The sequence below is a fragment of the Silurus meridionalis genome, chromosome 9, assembly GCF_014805685.1.
Source record: "Silurus meridionalis isolate SWU-2019-XX chromosome 9, ASM1480568v1, whole genome shotgun sequence".
Classification (NCBI taxonomy): domain Eukaryota; kingdom Metazoa; phylum Chordata; class Actinopteri; order Siluriformes; family Siluridae; genus Silurus; species Silurus meridionalis.
The window spans coordinates 21636443-21658399 of NC_060892.1; the positions used below are offsets into that span (position 1 = coordinate 21636443).

The 21957-nt window shown below is 37.7% G+C and overlaps 1 protein-coding gene across 2 annotated transcripts in view; it reads right to left on the reverse strand.

Moving 5' to 3' along the window:
- Nucleotides 1-9035: 9035 nt before the first annotated feature.
- Nucleotides 9036-21957, reverse strand: part of LOC124391167 (protein kinase C-binding protein NELL1-like) — a 263303-nt gene continuing 250381 nt past the window's right edge. For both annotated transcript variants that reach the window (XM_046857567.1, XM_046857566.1), the window contains 4 exons: nt 20071-20264; nt 19735-19911; nt 10621-10845; nt 9036-9813 (listed from right to left, as the gene is read on the reverse strand). In XM_046857567.1, the coding sequence (XP_046713523.1) occupies nt 9763-9813; nt 10621-10845; nt 19735-19911; nt 20071-20264 (647 nt within the window). In that variant the 3' untranslated portion in view covers nt 9036-9762. The remainder of the gene's footprint in view (nt 9814-10620; nt 10846-19734; nt 19912-20070; nt 20265-21957) is intronic.

A 21957-nucleotide genomic window follows, 5' to 3' on the forward strand; every position in this document is an offset into this window, starting at 1 on the left:
GTTTAGATTCATCAAAACATTATTAGACTCTGTATGAATGTGATCAGCATTGAAAGTGTATGCACTAAAGATGAATGATTATGAATATAATTTTTTTATATATTTAAATAAATAAATATATATATATATATATATATATATATATATATATATATATATATATATATATATATATATATATATATATGCACACTCACTGGCCACTTTATTAGGTGCACCTTACTAGTACCGGGTTGGACCCTCTTTTGCCTTCAGAACTGCTTTAATCCTTCGTGGCATAGATTCAACAAGGTACTGGAAACATCCTCAGAGATTATGGTCCATATTGACATGATAGCATCACGCAGTTGCTGCATATTTGTCGGCTGCACATCCATGATGTGAATCTCCCGTTCCACAACATCCCAAAGGTGCTCTATTGGATTGACATCTGGTGACTGTGGAGTAGTCTGGAGTGGTGCTCCAAAAACAATGTGGGCTTCATTAATAATTGGAGCATTTTTGAGGGCAAGGCTGGCCTGTTAGGGCGGGACGGTGTCCATCCCACCCGGGAAGGTGCTGCTCTCATTTCTTGCAGTATAGGTCATAGTCTCAGAACAGCACTAGTTAACAAGTGACTGTCTAGAGCCAAGGCCAGGGAGCAGACAGACAGGCTAAACCGACCGTCTGCTAGCTGCACAGAGTCGTCACTCAGGATCCACCATATTGAGACTGTGTCTGTCCCCCGAGCAAAACCAAAATATAGGAATTATCAGAAAGTCTGTTTAAGTAACCTGATTAACATTAAATTAAATAGGACTGAACGCACAGCCAGCACCTCTGATCTAAAAATAGGATTGTTGAATATTAGATCTCTCACGCCAAAAGCGCTGACTATAAACGAAATTATTACCGACCAGGAGTTCAATATAATGTGTTTGACAGAAACGTGGATTAAATCGAATGAATATGTAGCATTAAATGAGGCGAGTCCTCCTGGGTATAGTTACATACACCAACCCCGTCTAAATGGCAGAGGAGGCGGAGTAGCAGCTATTTATAATAATAATCTAAACGTCACACAAAAGACTAAACACAAATGTAAAACATTTGAAGTTCTTTACACCAACATAAAATATTCAGTGTCCGAAAGCAGGTCAAGTCAGTTAATTCCACTAATTATTATTTATAGACCCCCAGGGCCCTACTCTGATTTTCTGATAGAATTTGCAGATTTTATTACAAATCTAGCTACTTCTTTAGACAAAGCATTCATTGTTGGAGACTTTAATATTCATTTTGATAATCAGGAAGACTCCTTAAGAGCAGCAGTTGTGTCCATTCTAGATTCAGTCGGAATTAATCAGAATGTTATAGGACCCACTCATAGTGGTGGACACACTCTCGATTTGTTGTTAACATTTGGATTAAAAATAAAAAACTTAGTCATAATTCCACAGTCTGAAGCTATTTCAGACCATTATCTCATCTCGTTTAAAATTTGCCTTAGTCATTGCATTTCTACGTCACCACGTTACCGAGTTAAGCGTACATTCACGTCAGCTACAGCAGCGCGTTTTATTAATAATCTTCCCGATATTACGATATGAGATAGATCTCCGTCAGACCCCGCAGAGCTCGACTGGGCCACTGAACATCTAGAAACAATGTTACGTTACACTCTAGATGATGTAGCTCCCCTTAAGACCAAAATGATCAGGGAGAAAAAATTAGCACAGTGGTATAATGATCATACGCGCACCTTAAAACAGAACACTCGAAAACTAGAACGTAAATGGCGTCAAACTAAATTAACAGTATTTCAAATAGCATGGAAGGAGAGCCTCCTAAATTATAGAAAATCTCTTAGTGCTGCCAGATCAGCATATTTCTCCACCCTCATAGAAAATAACAAGCATAATCCTAGATTTTTATTTAGCACGGTAGCAAAATTAACAGGGAATAAAAGCACTGCACTCACATGCACACCACCAATAGGTAGTAATGATTTCATGAACTTTTTTAATAATAAAATTGAAAACATCAGGCAAAAAATCCAGACGGTTAATATAAATCCAAATTATTTTACAAGTAACCCTGTAGACAGCAGTGTCATTATAACGGACAATCAACTACAAAGCTTCACTCCTATTCATGAGAGTGACTTAATTTCATTAATCTCCTCATCAAAACCATCAACCTGCCTTCTCGATCCCTTGCCTACAAGTTTCTTTAAACAGATAGCTCCAGAGGTAATCAAACCTGTTTTAAAAATAATTAACTCTTCCATTAGCACTGGTTATGTACCTAAATCCTTCAAACTGGCAGTTATCCACCCCTTATTAAGAAACCTGACCTTGACCCATGTCAGTTGTCCAACTACAGACCGATATCAAATCTCCCCTTTATATCCAAAATTTTAGAAAAGGTTGTAGCACAGCAGTTATGCTCACATCTGCTTATGAATAACATTTTTGAAATGTATCAGTCAGGATTTCGGCCTCATCATAGCACAGAGACGGCGCTAGTTAAGGTGGTAAATGACCTGTTATTGGCCTCTGATCAGGGTTTTGTCTCCTTACTTGTTTTACTCGACCTTAGTGCAGCTTTTGACACCATTGATCACACTATACTGCTTGCTAGACTTGAGAACGTTGTAGGAATAAAGGAACAGCTCTCTCTTGGCTCAGGTCTTATTTGACTGATCGCTATCAGTTTGTGGATGTAAATGGTGAGTTCTCCACACTCTATGAGGTAAAGTTTGGTGTTCCTCAAGGATCTGTCTTGGGCCCACTGCTTTTCTCTTTATATATGCTGCCTCTTGGTGAAATCATTCATAAACATGGGATTCGCTTCCATTGTTATGCTGATGACACACAGCTGTATATTTCAGCAAAGCCAGATGAGCTAGATCAGCTCAACAATGTTGAGAAGTGTGTAAAGGACATTAGACAGTGGATGCTTAATAACTTTCTTCTGCTCAACTCAGATAAGACAGAAGTACTTTTACTAGGACCACATGCAGCTAGAAATAAACTTTCCGATTATGTAGCATCTCTGGATGGTGTTTCTGTTTCAGCATGTACTGCTGTCAAAGACCTTGGTGTGATTATTGACCCGAGTCTTTCCTTTGAGTCTCACGTGAATAATATCACCAGAATCGCCTTCTTTCCCCTTAGAAATATTGCTAAGATTAGAAATATGATGTCGTTACAGGATGCAGAAAAACTAGTTCATGCTTTTGTTACTTCTAGATTAGACTACTGTAACGCTTTACTGTCTGGGTGTGCGAGTAAGTGCAGAAATAAGCTTCAGTTAGACCAGAATGCAGCAGCAAGGGTCCTCACTAGATCTAGGAAATATGACCACATCACCCCTGTTTTAATCAGTCTACACTGGCTCCCAATCAAATCTCGCATTGATTATAAAATATTACTACTGACGATAAAGCACTTAACGGTCTCGCACCGCAGTATCTTAGTGAACTTCTGTAACAGTATGATCCTCCACGCCTACTTAGATCAAAAGGTGCTGGCTATCTGTTGGTTCCTCAAATAATGAAGACTACAGCAGGGGGCAGATCTTTCTCTTATAAAGCCCCACAGTTATGGAACAGCCTTCCAATCAGTGTTCGGGACTCGGACACAGTCTCAGTGTTCAAGTCGAGGTTGAAAACTTATTTATTTAGTCAAGCCTTTTATCAGTAGATTTTCTTAGGTAAAGGCACAGATCTGGAGGGCATGGATATAGAGTGTTTGGTGAACTGGTATATTTGTATGCTGTCGTCCCTCACATTCACACGTTCACTCAGGTTTGTTGAACGGTGGTGTGGTGGGTCGCCTCTTATCCCAGAGATCCCTCATGTCTGTGTTACCTTCTGGTTCTCTCTTTTAGTTATGCTGCCATAGCGAGTCTTGCCGGAGTCCAAACTGCACAGTGACATTAACTTTCATACACCAATAGTTACACTTAATAATCCATATCCTTCTCTTCCCATCACCCTCACTCTCTCTCTCTCTCTCTCTCTCTCTCTCTCTTTCGGTCAAATTAAACATGCTCCTGAGGCTCCAGTGACCACTGTTCCTGCCCCTCTCCCTCCATGGATCTTCACACTTCTGTGCAGCTCGGACGGTCTCTCATCAACACCTTGGGTGGTTCCATATAATTCCGGAGTAGAACGGGTGCTTTTGAGGACGGATTGGACTGTAGTTGGTGTCAGCGGTCTGCTGCACTGACTCGGGAGTGCAGTTTGCTTCTGATCATCATCACTGTACCCCGCAACTTTGCATATATGCTTCAAATGGACATTTGGTGCAACCCAGATGAGGATGGGTTCCCTCTTGAGTCTGGTTCCTCTCAAGGTTTCTTCCTTTGCCATCTCGGGGAGTTTTTCCTTGCCACAGTTGCTCATCGGGGACAAACATACTTACAAAGAACATATTTACATTTAATCACCACATTATCTGTGTAAAGCTGCTTTGAGACAATGTTCATTGTTAAAAGCGCTATACAAATAAAAATGAATTAAATTGAATTGAATAGTCTGGCCATTCTCCTCTGACCTCTGGCATCAACAAGGCATTTGCTCCCACAGAACTGCCACTCACTGGATATTTTCTCTTTTTCAGGCCATTCCCTGTAATCCCTAGAGATGGTTGTGCGTAAAAATCCCAGTAGATCAGCAGTTTCTGAAATACTCAGACCAGCCCGTCTGGCACCAACAACCATGCCACGTTCAAAGTCACTTAAATTACATTTCTTCCCCATTCTGAAGCTCGGTTTGAACTGCAGCAGATCATCTTGACCATGGCTACATGCCTAAATGCATTAAGTTGCTGCCATGTGATATATATATATATATATATATATATATATTTTTTTTTATTATTATTATTTTTTTAATTGCTATGTATTCTGCCTCTAGCTTTGCATGAACTCAGTTTAACTTTAAATTACCTGGCATGTGCAATGCAGAGCTAATTTACATTTGCAAATTTGATTATTTCTAGCGAATCAGTTGAGGTTTAGCTATTGTTTTTGTGTTCGCATTTATACAGACTTTGGAGCATGAGCAAGATCGTTTGTTTGGTTGTGTTGGTGTTTGGATGGTTGGTTTGTTGCTGCCTGGTTTCTCTGAAATTTTACAATTTTCATGAATAACAAATGGTCTGTGTAAACAATCGCACTAACAATTTCTGAAAAAATCAATTGGTATGCAGCTTTATAAGTCAAGCAAACTGAAAGGAACTAAACTCAAACATGACAAACAGTAATCTCTTCAATGTTAAGATGGCCTCAAACATGACAAACATTTTATTTTAATGCTGTCTAAGAGCATGTACCTTGTGAACTCATTCATCAGAGTAGGTTTTTACAGCACCATTATATCTAATGGCTGATGTTTTGTCTAAAACAACTTGAACTGAATTTTATTTCCATTAAATCAGCAAACAAGTGGGGCCACAAAGACTTGGCTGAATCCTGTGGCTTGATGCCTGGTTATAAGTACACTATAGACACTAAGTGAACCTGACATAAAATAAATGCACTGTCATTCCCACTAATTCACATTTAAGAGGCCACCATGGCCCTATTATGAATACAGTAGAAAAAAAAAAACAATAGTCATCAGAGACTTTAATATTCACTTTGATAATCCAAATGACATTTTGAAAGCAGCACTAATTTCTTTATCTATATATATATATATATATATATATATATATATATATATATATATATATATATATATATATATGGAGCCCATTCATTACATAACAAACACCGTTGATTTAATGATGAGATTTGGCATAAATGCAGGAAGCACAGTTGTTCCACTCTGGCTTGATCACTAACTCATTTCATTTTGATTGAGTCTTGGTGATATTTGCATTTCACCTAGAGCATTATGTGTAAAGTCGTATCAGATACTGAAACGTCATACAAATCTAATAAAAGTAAAATCTCATCTAATTTGACTGGTTAGGCCTTTGATTCCATTAAATTTTATGAGGTTTTTGTATGTCAATGTTTCACCCTACAGTACTGGATTATATGGCCTATGGGGAAAAAGCTAGCACCCTCCTATAACGATGACTCCTTTGAACTCAAAAACAACTCACACACACACACACACACACACACACACACACACACACACACACACACACACACACACACAACTTTTGTTAATGTTTTCCAAAATGGTAAGAGAGGAGAACCTTGTTAATTATTTAAAGACTCTTACTGCCACTGTTTGTATATATCTCCGCCTGGATGGAAGATAAGAAATATTATGGTAATTGTTTTTTTAGTATAGTTTTAATTAGTTTAATTCGTATAGCACTTTCAACAATGGACAATGTCCCAACGCTAATTTACAGACATAAAAACATTATGAAAATACATTTTAGTGTCATAAATTATTTCCTACAATGTATCTGGAAATGATTCACAATCCTTTACAATTCTTTAAAAAACCTTATAAGCCCTTTTATCACAAATCACTCCTGCCACTCTTCTCCAACCACTCCACCCTGCCTGCACTCTTTTCTTCACTTCTTGAACACACTCTCCATTACTTTGCACTGTTGACCCCATGTACTTAAACTCATACACCTTCTCCACCTCATCTCCCTGCATCCGCACCACTTCACTGCCCTTGCTCTCATTTACACACATGTACTCTGTCTTACTCCTACTAATTTTCATTCCCCTTCTCTCCAGCACGTGCCTCCACCTCTCCAGGCTCTTCTCAACCTGCTCCCTTCTCTCACCAAAAATCACAATATCATCCGCTAACATCATAATCCACGGAGACTCCTGTTTGATCTTGTCCGTCAACCTGTTCATTACCACTGCAAACAGGAAAGGGTTTAGAGCCAATCCTTGATGCAATTCCACCTCCACCTTGAACCAGTCTGTTGTTCCTACTGCAAAATCTACTGCTGTCACACTGTCCTCATACATGTCCTGCATCACCCTCACATACTTTTCTGGCACTTTCTGATACAATACCACTCCTCTCTCGGCACCCTGTCGCAAGCTTTCTCTAAACCTACAGCTATCAGTTTACACTGAAATATAATTAAATTGGTGCAACAATAATATTTACTGATTTATCGTATTTATTGCAAATTAAATGTGGTATATAATAAATGTTATAGATTGCGGTGCAAATCCATGAAAAAAGGGATCACTGCTCACACAAGATTTCATCATCTCTTGTGTTTTAATCAAACTCACAATTTGTACAGAGAGCAGCCACTTGAAGTAATAAAAAAATTTACACAATAATGAGTTAATATACAAAGATTGGATTAAACAATAAACAAATAATTTTAGATCACACACTGGCCTTGTATCATTACAGAGTATTCCACTCCAGAAAAGAAATAGACAATTAAAATTCACCTCCAGCCTTGCAAATATTTATACACTAGTGGCTACATATTAGCATATCTTAACATGCATAGTGCTAATTGGTAGCCAGTTCCTGTTAGCAGTAATCTCTTTCTCTGATCTGTTTCTTAAGGCAGTAAAATGAAACAAATTGGTGTCCTCAGTGGAAAAACAACATATAACAAAGGAACACATCACTGCAGTATTTAATTTCTTTACAGACTCTGAAGCTTTATGCTGTATCTGTAGCCTGAGGTTGCTATGCAAATTCGTACAAGTCATTAAAGACTAATAAAAATAAATATACTGTACATTCCGTAGCATTCACAGAACCTTTTAAAAGACACACTGATGCACATGTAAAAATTGGGGCTAAAAGGTTTTTATTTAGTTTGTTTCTTTAATATGGATTAGGGTAAATTAAAGCTCACTAGCTTGTGTTAGCTTACTTTTAATATGCAAGCTACCATTACAACAAAGGCTAAATAGTACATTTAAAATGTCATTGCCTAGGTAATTAATAGCTACTTAATTGGATAAATAGATGTTAAAATTTGACAATATAAAATGACAGAAGAATATAAAGCTGGTAGGAAATATGTTTAAATTGCTCCTTTTTGAATGTTACAAAACTTTCTCCTTGCTGGTTTTCTCTGTGTTAGAAATAATGAATGCATGCAGTGCAACATGCGTTTTGGGGTTATGTTGTTTTTTCCATGAGACCTTCAAAACAGCTACAAAGCCCTAATCGTTTAATCGACCCGTACTAATGAATATGGCCATTGACTTTTATCTAACAGAACATGCTGAACAACTAAACACAGTGACAATGAGACTGGTATTATTACTATCAACATGATAAGAATACTTCTAGAAATACAATGAGTCCGTTAAAGGGCCGAATGAGTAACATTTTGGGTTTAGTTTCTTTATTCACTACACCTTGCAATGAAAGGGCAAATAAACATTGAATTATATAAAATTAACGACTGCATTTAGACTTAGAGAAAAAGCAGCTTAGTGCTGGTTCCTAACTGACAAACTAGCTAGCTGGTTATATATATATATATATATATATATATATATATATATATATAATATACAAGGTAGTGTTACATTGAGAGTGTGCTCCAGTGATAGCTAAACATTACCTATATAACTAAAAAGCTGGACTGTTTCGAAAGGAATCTGTGGATTACATTAACAATCAAGGACACAAGAATAAAAAACAAGGAAAAAAATATGAAAGCATATAACATACATCTCTTAATCTTAATCAAATAACACATACAACTCTTAAAAACAGCTTTTTCCCCCTTTTATCTCAGCAGAAATAACACACCAAATTGTGCAGCACTCGTCAGAAATCATCCAATATATCACAAACATGTACAGGGAACTTTATGATTTTTTTATATATAATTTTTCTTTTTGTCTTTTTACATTGCAGACAAGATCTACAAGCTACAAATTTCTAACATTTCACAGCCCAGTGTTTGTTTAGGTCCAGAGGGCTCAGTCCTGGTTCTTTACTCTCGCATACACAAACACACACATACATCTGATATCATATATATACTGTATATATATATATATATATATATATATATATATATATATATATATATATATATATATATATATATAATGACACAAATTTTAAGATTGGGAAAGAATGTGTCTCCTGGGTTAATATTCTCTTAAATCACTGAGTGTCCTGAAAAATTCAGCAACAGTCTCGTGTGCTTCAGAAATCCCAAACAGTGGGGAAAATAACAAATATATATGGGGTGGGAATGAAACTTTGCAAATGAAACCAAGGAGGAACATGCAAGAGGAAAAAAAGTTACATTGTCCCAAGCTTTTATTTATTTATTTATTTTATAATGTTGACAGGTTAAATAGTGTAAAGTGTTTTGACACATTACAAGCTGGCAAATGCACAAATAATAATTTATACATTACATATACATATAAAAACTGTGTTGAATTTCATTGAATTAATGAATCATACATACACACACACACACACACACACACACACACACACACATACTAATGGATTATGACTCTGAGCTTAGGAAACAATGAAACTACAGCAACACTAAAGGGAGAAAAACTATCCTAAATGTTTTAGGGTCGTCCAGGGAAAAACAATAATGTGTACAGTATTGCATGTTGTATTTTGTAAATGCTGCTGTGAAGAAGCCATAAACCCGGAATGGCGTTATACAGCACGTGAATGCCAGGGCCACAGGCGGGATCCAGAAGGAGAGAAACGTTTTATTTCAATATATATTTCTTGCAAGACTTCTGAAAATTTGGTCCGGTCCATGAGCAAGAGGGGGGAAAAAAAAGCTAGGCGATGAAAAGGTGACATGTTTAATCGTTCTTGATGCAGTCCAAATCTACAGAGCAGCAGATTTTCCCATTCTGCAGAAGACCAGAGTGTGGCATTAATATTATTTATTACCCATATAATAAATAAAACACGCTAATCGTGCATCAGATTTATACTGCATGCTGTAAAACACAAAGGCTCTCCGAGTCAGTCTTGCTGTATTGTAAGATTGTAATTGTAAAATAATGGCTGGCCTTCAGCTGCACTCTCGGAACACTAACCCCTTTTTTAACCGTTTATTGTTAGCTTAAAGAGTACAGGAAAATCACTCGCAAGTGTTGCGATGCTTTTTTATTATCATGCAAGAAGTAAGTGTATAATCTACATGACTATATCATGATTTTCACTTACAGTATTCACTTTAAGAGAAAATAGGTATTATTATGGGGTTTAAAAAATATGCTGGGAATAATGCTTTATAAATTATAATACTATATATTATATTCCTTTTTACTGGATGGGAAGTTCAAAAAAACTGACAGAACCTTCACTCTGAAGAACTGAGGAATGTCTTGTGTAAATATTTAACATCACATATGTAATCATTTAAACAGTTAATCATACATTTTGCGGATAGCAATTTATTTGTTGATTGAGTTAGCTAATGTGTATGAATGTTTCTTGTGTTAATTATTTGTCCAGTGTAAATATTTTTAGGGGATGAGCGACTGTGAGTGAGCATGTTGAATCGTAAGAGAGATGCAGCTAAAGTACAGTTATAGTCATGTTTCTATCTACAATTTCTTTACAGCATAAACTACATGAGGCTATAAAATACATTTAAATGAAAACTCTAGTGTGTTAAAATAGCAGGAAGAGTGTGTTTTGTGTGTGTGTACCTTGCATGTGCAGGTGGTGCATGGTGTATTGGGATCACTCCAAAGGTCGCCGCTGAGGCGCGTGATGTCATCAGGATCGCGGCATGTCTGCTTTGGGTCAGAGGTCACTATGTCGTCTGCACAGGGGTCAGAAATGCAGCGACGGCAACACTCTCCCTCCAGTACGGTCGAATGATTACACAGCAGGATGGGACATGAGAGAGATACACACTCCACCTCTCCCCCCTATACACACACACAAAAAGAGAGAGAGAGAGAGAGAGAGAGAGAGAGAGAGAGAGAGAGTTTCAGGTGAAGCCCATACAATGATATTTTCTTTTTTTTGCACAATGTGTAGGCTAAGAACAATGCAGCAAATATACTTCGGATCAAAACAACGAAAATATTTTGCCTCATATAATGCCTCTCTGATAAATATTTTCAACTGCATTTCAACTCAGTCTGAAGTGACTATTTCTTCAGAAGACTGCATAATGAACAGTGATTAATCATTTCATCATGATTGTAACATGAATATGATTTGAACCCTGCAGCCATTTTTCCATTCATAGGAAAAATACAGTTTTTTTGAAAGTGACATGTCCATAATTCTGTTATTTAATATAATCCCAATAATAGATGGGCATTTTAAAGTAGCAGTTTTAACCCAAATAATGACTCTGCTGAGCGTCCTCTCATTGAAATCCTCTGCATGAGCTTTATTTACTTCATTTGTACCCTACAGAGACATAGATAAAGAGTGTAAGAAAGAATCAATTGTCTCTAAGTGCTTTAACTAAAGCCACTTTTGGACCATCTGCTCTCAATTTTGTCTAAAAGAAGGGGATTTTCCATCATTTCAATCAATAATGCAAAATAAAGATGTTTTGACACAACGTATGGACGTATATACTTTTTAATGCTAAACTACATGTAAACTCAGCTCAACCTTCTTAAATATCAGTAAGTGTGCTGACACACACAAGAAATTTGGATTTACTGTAATTGAAATAGGGTGTGGGGAGGTTTGGGGGTGAAAGATAACAGCAGTCTTAAACCGATTACTCATAAAAATTAAAAGCCATGAGATACAGAACATCACACAAAGATGTAGAAGAAAATTTATTAAACATATTGGATTGATAAACCTAAAAAACAAGATAAATAACTGCAGAAAGACAACACTGCAGACTGATACGACGGATTTGCATTTCTTGTCGGCTTAGTGCTCTAAGTTCAACGCAACATCGATACACTGAAAAACAATCAAAAATGTATTTACTGAATTCATTTATAACAGACTATACCTTTGCAGAATCTCCCAGACATTGTTACATATTTAAATCCTTGTGGCCAAACTGCTCCTAGGCCAGTCATGGATCATGGAAAGTGAAACTTAAATCTGTCAGGGGGAGTTTAATGTATTCAAACATGTTCAAAATATTTATTAAAAGCTTCTCTCTTTTCACATTTTACAACATTATCATAATAGCTTATATATTAACTTATAAGGAGAAACCCAGTAGCTATGTGAAATCAGATTTTGAGCACCCCATATATCCAACACGACACAATTCTTGTTTCATAGCACCTGTGCGAAGATTCGACTGTGAGGTTCGTAGTCAAATCAGGCTCCTTCTATTGATGCATCGAATCTATGACTATTCGGGTTCACCCCTAATGTAAATAATATAAACAGTCTGCTAAATTGGCTTAGGACTACAGTTTGCCTGAAAAGGTCTGCATTTAAGCATCTATCACTGAACAGTACACCTCAACAATAATTTAACTGTAATGAATGCACAATCAGTGCCTCTCGTATGAGGATAGGTTTCCTTTTGAGTCTGGTTTTTCCTCATTTTCAGTGAGATAATCCATGGCTAGGCATAAACTAGGCAGGAGGGAGGTGGTAGCTCAGTGGTTAAGGCATTGGACTTTGGATCAGAAGATCAGAAGTTCAAAACCAAGCTGCTACTGCTGGGCCCTTGAGCAAGGCCCTTAACCCTCCCATGCACAGTTGTAAGTCGCTCTGGATAAATGCGTCTGCCAAATGCCGTAAATGTAAATTACCAAATTTTAATGCTGTCCCACATTTGTTGAAAATAATGGTCACTTTGTCTCTCCTATACTATGTTCAAAGTGAGATTATGCTTAATAACCACTGCTGACTGTATATATGGTGCACCATAGAGTTCTGTGTATGTGGCTAATTGGTCAATTGGCATTTTAAGAGTGTTGCTATATAGTAGAAGAGCACTGGTACATATCACTGTGTTTCATGCAACTCTATTTCCAAGCTGTGGCTTGTTGGAAAATATTTTCTAGAATATTCAACTAAACCAGAAAAACTTTTCTTTGAACTGATGCTGATGCTGCATCATATGGTAGCACAATTGGCTAGTGTTATGGTGAATGACAGCAGAAAGAGATCATGTCCCTCCCAGCCAGAAATTTGGTTCTCTTGGCCAAAGATTTTATATTTATCAAATATTTATACATTAATGTACATGGACATTTTTTCTTTTACACAGATTAAGATAGATACCACTAAACTAAAATCATCCCAGTGACAGAGGAAACGTTGTTTTGTTACTGGGTGTTTACTTTCTCTGCACTGTCAGGTTCTTCCCTGATTTCTGGCTACATTGGTGCCTCTTTTCTACATTAAGAAGCTTGCACTAATTTCGCATTCACCCACTGACACTTCAGTTTCGAATATTTCAGACATAGCTACTACAAATTGCATCATCCACACACAACCACATAGCCGCTCTACATTTTCCCTGTAGATTCCTAGCACGAGCATCTGTCTGACCAAAATCTGATATAATTACACATCTCTAGGTGTTTTAGGATCTAGGCTAGATTAAATTAGTGACTGACCTGCAAGTCTAATTTATAAAACCCGGAGCCACGTGTTGGTTTTTCTGATAAGTCTCTGTTTGGGTGAGCAAGTAATTTCTCCTTATTTAGCAACCAGCATTGGAGGAGGTTTGCTGCTTGAATGACATCATTAGCTGCTTACACAGACCAAGATTTAGCACTAATTATTTTTAATCGAAGCTGCATGAAGATGCTGGCTCCATGCTGGCAATTTGATTACAAAAAGAATAACCTCTGCCATCATTGCTGTCAAATCATCTCATAGAACTTTCATTTAGCTAAATGTGGACATGTCTACTGACAGTGTTATCCTTTCTAGCTTTATGCAGATAAAATGTCTTGAAAGTGAAACAGTTTATATTCTATATTCAGTTAGAAAATAAATGGCATGTCAGCCTTTGATTTTGAAGATAACTAGGACAGAAACTACATTTAACTTACTTTGCTAGTGTGTGGAAACTGGGTAGACAGAAGTTTCTCCAAATGTGTCTAGAGTGAGAGTGGAGAAGGAATGTGTGAAATAGATGGATATGGAGTGAAAATAGATGGTGTGGTTTTTAGCTGTGTTTCTGTAAACTGAGTGGTGAAACACTTCCTGATGAAATGATAAATCACTGCAGTAGTTGACCTACTTACTCAGAATGGTTCTGCTTACACAAAGGTAGCAGCAATTAGAGAAGTTTTTCTTCATCCTGCTGTTCATTGTAGCAGTCATATAACCGAATTAATTGCTAAATCTGGCAGCCCACTGTGACGCCCTGGCAAACTCTGCCAGCTGCAATGAACTCTGGCTGAAGGGAAATGGCAGAAAAGAGACAGCAGCTTTCAGGATTTGATGAGGTACAGAAATGTTTTTTTCTCCCCCTGTATTTTTTGTGTAATTCATTTAATAATTAATTTTTTTTTTATCCTTAATATCAACATAATTTGTATGGTTATTATAATTATTATGGGGCCAATCACCTAATAACCCTAACCCTAACCCTAACCCTTTTCCTTATTTATCTTCTTCTTCTGACTAAATCTGGGCCAAATGCTACCAATGTTACTTTTGTCACCAAATGATAATTAATAGTCATTAATTTTGAACCTTGTTGCCCAAGATGACTTTGAAACATTGTAAGATGTTTCATTCCACATGTTTATATTTTCACTATATTGTACATTGATACAAATGAAATCCAATCATATAAATAATCAGTGAATTATGCTTACAATAAAAAGCTGCATGGTCCCTGAAAATGCAAAAAAATTATTACAATTAAAAATAATAACAAAATTTACAGGTGTATATAAACTACAAAACCGAACAGAAGAAGCTTCTTACCTCACACCACAAGGTCAAACATTTAAAATCAACATATTCAAACACACAAGAAAGAAATCACTACCCCGCATTATAAATCCACGCAATAAAACCTGCATTGATTAACAGTAGCATTTTTTTTTTCTAATAATAAAATCGCCTTTTAGGTCACCCAGCACCCAGTATATTCAATAATTAGGGTTGTTAGTGATGTTGAATAATGCTGCAGTGACTGATGCTCTCAAAAATAATTTATTGGAAAAGCAGAATTGTGGAAAGCAGAGGGGTGAAAATTATTTAGATTACTGCATAGTTATAAATGAAATTATGTAATGATATCTCATAAACAATGGCAAGAAAGTTAAAAAGGCAAGAAAATTGTACATATTTTAACTGCTATTCATAAGACAACAGGTCTCATTGCTCTTTTCCCCTCCTGTTGAGTGTTTAATTCAGCATTCTATTATTGCCCTATTTGTTTGAACATTCGCTGGTGAAAGTTAGAAGTGTGCTTGATGAAGATGCATAGTAACTACTCATAAAATGGTAACAAGTCTATGAAATTTTAATTTGTTAAAATGAGTGTGATTATGAAGCCTTTCAGATATTTCAGATGCAGGATGGAAATCGTTTGTTCTGCCATGCTGGACAATGCATGTGACCTAATTGTTGCGAGCCTGAACATGTGTGACACACTTACAGAGCTCTGGCCAAACTACTGCATAATGCTATTCAAGCTATGCAGAAGGGGTAAGCTATGAAAATGCTGCTTTCTATTCATCACCTTTCAATGGCAATGGCAGACATGAGAAATAGCAGCAGAGACTGTGAGGAAGCAAAAGGTAGCTCGACACTGAAGCAGACCAATGGCTGGAGTGAAAAGCCCATGCACAGTACAGCAGTGGCACTGAATTCCCTACAGACTGGTGTTAAGACGGTCTTGGCAAAAAAAAGACTATGTCTGGACAAGATAATTTTGTGATATATTTACTAATGCAGCTCGTGGAAATATTCCACTGAAGCAATGATTTCTCTGACACGTGACAGAATTCAAGCACTAGTGAGTTTGAGTTGTATGGCCAATGCCACACTCACAACTGGCCCTTCAGGGATGCCTGTAGCAAACCAAACAAAAAAAGATAAGCTCAGAGATCTTACAGAAAGCACTTCAGGCTATGGCAGAATCACTAGTGCTGATAAAGCAGATTAGTTTAGCTGAAACATTTGGCAAAATCACTGTCAGGACCTGGTCAAAACAGGCTACATTAGCAGACATTGGTACACAGACAAATCTTTGGCAGACAAACCCATGATTAATTAAATCATCACTTATCTGGTACAACAGCAGTGGAAGGTACCATGTAGGGTGCAGCATCTACCAGTCACAATGGATAAAACAAAGAAACAAGACCTGCTCAAGTCTATAAACCATGTCTGACCAAAACTACCAAGTGCTGTTTTCTGTAATCAGAAGTCTAATGGTGGGAGGGTCTTCCCTCTATATCTTAAGCACTGGAGCTCAATAACCAGTTGCGTCTGTGAGACAATTTACATTTACAGCTAGTTCTCTTTCACCATCTCGTGTTCGAGATCCACCTATGTGAAGGACATCCGTACCTGAACTCTGCAGAAGCATCCAATTGCATCAAGTCTGGCTTGACAGACCCTAACCCTAACCGGTGCTCTCATCGCCGCCAGGGATGCCCATCCCTTCTGCGTTGTCTGTATGGGTCTCAAGCATGAGCAAGATGCTATTGACCTCCCGGAGAACTGTAGCCATTGCCTGGCACTCCCAAAAAAACTCCTGCGTCGCAGACTCAAGACGACCACTTCACAGTGTGTCGATTTTGAGCTCTCCGACTCAGAGTAGGAGAGCTCCTCTGACTGGGCCGACCTGTGTCCTTCCCCGTTCGAGAATTTGCTACCGGGCGACAACCGTTTCCCCGAAGGACCGACAGGTTCCGGGGATGAGATCGAGGCGGGCCTTCTCGACGGCTCAAACAACGAGGAAGTCATCCCAGCTTCCGTGGTCCCTCAGGTTCCCTCCGCCCCGCCTCAATCGGTTTCACTGGAGATTTGTGAACGCGCTGCCACGCGGCTCAACATCGAATGGCCGGCTCTCCTGAATGCTTCTGATCAGGAGAGAGACGTATATGATGGTAAGCTTCTGGGACCTCCTTCCGGCCTGAGAAAGCAGGTTCTTCCCGTCCTCCTGCATGTGCGAAACACGTGAGATACTGCTGGGGAGATCCGCTCGATCTATTTAGCGGCTATCGCTGCGTGTCACGCCACTACGGTGGGACAGCACCTCCTTTTCCGTAGATTTATGAAGGGCGTGCGCCGCTCATCCCGGTCACCGAAGGTGTAGTCCCGGATTGGGTTCTTGGGATATCCCCCCAAAGTTTCCGGACGGCTCTGCTTCTGGTTTTTGGCTTCCGCCAAACGTGTCAGTCATATGCATGCGCTCTCGGTTCATTTCAAAGGAGATAGTGTTTTGCTTAGGCCTAACCCGGCCTTCATGCCTAAATGCTTTCTAGCCTTCACTGGTGAGGGGATTGAGCTCCCCGCTTTTCATCCTCCTCCTTTTTCCTCTGCAGAGGACCAGGGGTTGCAAATATGCTAACTGAGGAGAGGGAGCGCGTGCAGGTGCCTTATGCGCTTGGGTAAGGGGCGTTGCCTTACCTGCCATTGGGTACGCGTTCCTGTCTGTCAAGCCAAACTTGGTGCAAATGGATGCTTCTGCAGAGGTCAGGTACGGATGTCCTTCCCATAGGTGGATCTTTCCACTCGATGTTTCAGAAAACCGGGGTTACGAAAGTAACCTATTGTTTTTCAAACAACCTTTGCCTAACACAGGTATCTTCACAAGACAAGTATGACACACAACCCTGTTAGCTATAATATTAAAGTGCAGTCAATAGCACGTGGACCATAATGTTTTTCCCCAAAGAGATTTTCAGAAAAAAAAACTAAAAACAGACAGATTTGTCCCAATTAAGTGCCCTGTATATTCAAACACTGAATGGCCAAGGTTCATAGACACCTGATCATCTCATCTAAATGTGACTGTTGAACATCTCATTCCAAATTTTTTCATCCTTAGATGTTACAAAAAGCTCCATTTGTCTGCAAAGTTCTCCAATAGAGTTTCAGGTATGGCTTTTGGACTTATTCAGCTACAAGAGTGAGATGCAACATTTACGGCCTATTGGCAGATGCCCTCTCCTTTGCTAATGAGCACAACTGAGCAGCTATCAGGTTAAGGTCCTGCCCAGGGGCCCAGGAGTGGCAACTTGGTGTGGCTGGGATTTGAACTCATGACCTTCAGATACAAATGTCCAATGCCTTATACACTAAGCTACCACCTCCCAGTGTCTGGTGTTGGGTGAGGAGGAGGTCTGGTGTTTAGTCAATGTTCCAGTTCATCCAAAATGTGTTTAGTGGCTATATTGGAACAATGTTTGGGCCTCTTATTTCCAGTGAAGAAAATGTTTCTGCATACTACCGTTTCATACGGTGGCCGAGAAGTGCAAAACACGTTACCAAATCGGAAAACAAATTAACAAGTCAGAAAACAATAACAAATCCGAAAACAAAATAACAAATGCAAAAACAAATGAACAAATCCAAAAACAAAATAAATTCGAAAACACAATGACAATTCAGACAAACCGGAAAAGGTATGTATAGTTTGTGAATGGAACGCTTACCGATCATTGGACGAGAAACCTGTCATTCAAGATATACAGAAAGTATGAAATCTTATCACTTTGTTTTTGTACATGTGTAATGTTCTCTGTTTACTTTAAACTATTTTTTATTTTGATTAGTGCACCTTTAAATATAAGAAAATAACAGAAGTAAACATTGTCTGAATTGTCGTTGTGTTTTTGGATTTGTTATTTTGTTTTTGGATTTGTTCATTTGCTTTTGCATTTGTTATTTTGTTTTTAGATTTGTTATTTTGCTTTTGAATTTGTTATTTTGTTTTTAGATTTGTTATTTTGCTTTTGAATTTGTTATTTTGTTTTTGCATTTGTTAATTTGTTTTCCGATTTGATTATGTGTTTTGCACTTCTCAGCCACCGTAGGTTTCACCATACAAATACTAGACAACACAACATTCTGCATCCAAATTTGTGGAAGAGCTTGAGGAACAAATTACTTATGGGTGTGATGGTCAGGGGTCTATGAACTATTGGCTGTATAATGTATTACATGTGCTGCAACCTGGAAACAAATAGGATTGTTTTGTATCCAAAAACCTTAAGGATGCATATTTCCTCATTCGTACTGTTGTTGAGCACAGCCAATTTCTCTGCTTCCAAACAGGCAGAATGATGTGTCAGTCAGGGGTCTTGTACTGCAGATGCCCCACATAATCAAAATTATTTTTTAGTAGCATGATTGAAAGAGAGAGAGAGAGAGAGAGAGAGAGAGAGAGAGAGAGAGAGAGAGAGAGAGAGAGAGAACTTATTTGCCTCTCTGACATTCTACAACATTTAATTTACAGAGTTATTTAGATAAATATGTGAAATAAGCATGATATGATAAAATTGCATTTTAATGGATATTGACTGATTACTGATTGTGCAGATTACTGTATTAATATAAACCGAAATCTGCACAATGAGTAATCAGTCAATATCCATTAAAATGCTATTTTATCATATCATGCTTATTTCTCATATCATACACATAAGTGGAACTTTTTGTTCACTTGCTGCCTAATATAACAGGTGCCATAATGAACAGATAATCAGTGTTGTTCACTTCACCTGTCATAATGTTATGTTATGCCTGGTCAATGTATGTACAAAATATAGCATTTACATAACATTATTTTTCATACCAGAAAAGGACAGAAATTGAGAGCTGCAGAGAGATAGAAAGGTCTATGTGCTTGTTTGTTTGTGTGTATATGTGTGTGTGGTATGTGTTTGTACCAGGCATTGACATTGCTGGCAATTATAGATCCAGGATTCTCCGCTGCGGTAAAGTGTGTGTCCGTTCTGATGGATACACTGACTGCCCTGGTGCATGTCACACTCCGAACAGCAGGACAGATCGAGGTCAGGAGCGGCGCAGTCACACACTCTCCGTCTGCAGAACACTCTCCCGTCCTACATGCCCACATAACATAAAGGTGTCCATTGTTTCACAATATTGAGCACATAAAATTCTCGTTGGTTTTTATTGCGGATTTAATTTCTCTCTTAAAATAATTCCAGAGGCTGTTTTTGTGCTCTTAATGGCTGTGTGGTGTGTGTGTTTGTGATTACCTTACAGGTGCACACAGTGCAATGATCATGATGAAGCATCCACTCTTGTCCATTGTGTTTTAGCTCTTCAACTTGTACGCAGTCCCCAGTGCATTCTGGGCCGTTAACGCACACGCAGTCAAAGGTTCCTGGCAGGTTCACACACACCGAGTCGTTCCAGCAGGTGTGTGTGTGCGTGACACACTCATCAATATCTGCAGAAAAAACATGTTTACACACATGAGCCCAACATGTACACTACAATACAATCTATATATTATTTATTTACGTTTATTAAAAATGAATATGTTTTTCTTAGTATTTAATTGATGGGGAAAGGAGTAGCTTAGTGGTTAATTTGCGGACTTCTGATCAGAAAGACATGGGATGTGAACTCATGACCTTCTGATCAGAAGGTCTTGAGTTCACATCCCATTACCACTGATCTGTCACTGTTGGGTCTATGAGCAAGGTCCTCAACACTTAATTGCTCAGTTTTATGAATGAGATAATTGTATATCGCTCTGGATAAGTGCGTCTGCCAAAAGCTGTAAATGTAAATGACACTGCATCTATGATTATATTAATCAAAAAACAGTGTATTGTGCAGTGATGGATGAAGTACATAAATCATGCACTTGAGTTAAAGTAGAGATATGCTAGGTAAAATATTACTCCAGTAAAAGTGCTCCCTTTAAATTTTAACTTAAGTAAAATTAGAAAAGTATTTCCCTTTAAATGCCTTAAGTATCCAAAGTACTATGATTTATTATGGCTATAATGTTCGATTGTAATTGTTTTTTTTTACAAGACTTTTTCTAAAAAGGTGTTCTAGTGGAGCATTCATCGTTCAGATCTATTGCCTTTACCTCACTACTACTAATACTAATTAAGATAATGTAGGACTGATTAAACAAAAGGATTTAATAAACTGTTTTTTCCTTACAGAGTTGGAACATCTTCCATAAATTATTTCTTTATTTTTCAAAAATAACGTCTGTCAAATAATAAATGCTGGATATTAGATTAATTCCCATTTTACCACTTGTAGCCTAACAATGTCATTTCAGAGTCTGACTGAATACAACTTCAGTTCAGCATCAGTTCATTTGCTCCATTCCAATCCAGGGGTTTACAAAAACATCTTTATTCCATGTAGTTATTGCTCCTCGTATGAGCATTTTGGAATGTACTTACACTCCGGTACTTTGTGTTGTTGCTATAATGCAATTATATGTTGCATAAAATACGATTCATTTAATCTGTCAATAATTATATCTGGTAATTAAACTGCTCATATTATAACGACTTTGCATCTGCAAATCCCCTCTCTTTTAAGAAGGTAATTACAATAATTACATGATTGTGAAATAATATGTTCAGAATATTAAAATATGTAAATGTAAAATACAGAAATTATGGACTTATGCAGAATGTTTTAATGTTTATATGGGGTTTCAGTGGCAGATATGTGAAAGTAAGATCAGGACAGTTAGACCTGGATTAAATATCTTTCATTTTGTATCTATGTTTTTTTATATTTTCAGCGAAATGCATTTTATTTGCAACATGCTCTTCCAAATCCGAGAGATTAAAACGTCCATATAAATGTGTTTTTATATTTTGGCACCTTGATCATGTACTGAAATGCGCATCAAGCCTCAAAGACAAAACACACGCACTCCTAGTGTTTATCACAGCTAAACACTGCGCCAGAAAGTCTGTCACCCAGCACGATCCAAACGGTAATAAATAAATAAAGTGTCATGTTTGATGAGCGGCAAAGTGTGTAACACTTCTTTTTTATGCAATACAAAAATTCTGAGGTGACAGTTCAGCTGCTAAAAGCTGTTTAGAGAGCCAAGTGAAAAAAAGAGGGAGGCTTTTAGGCATGTTAAGAAAAAGGAA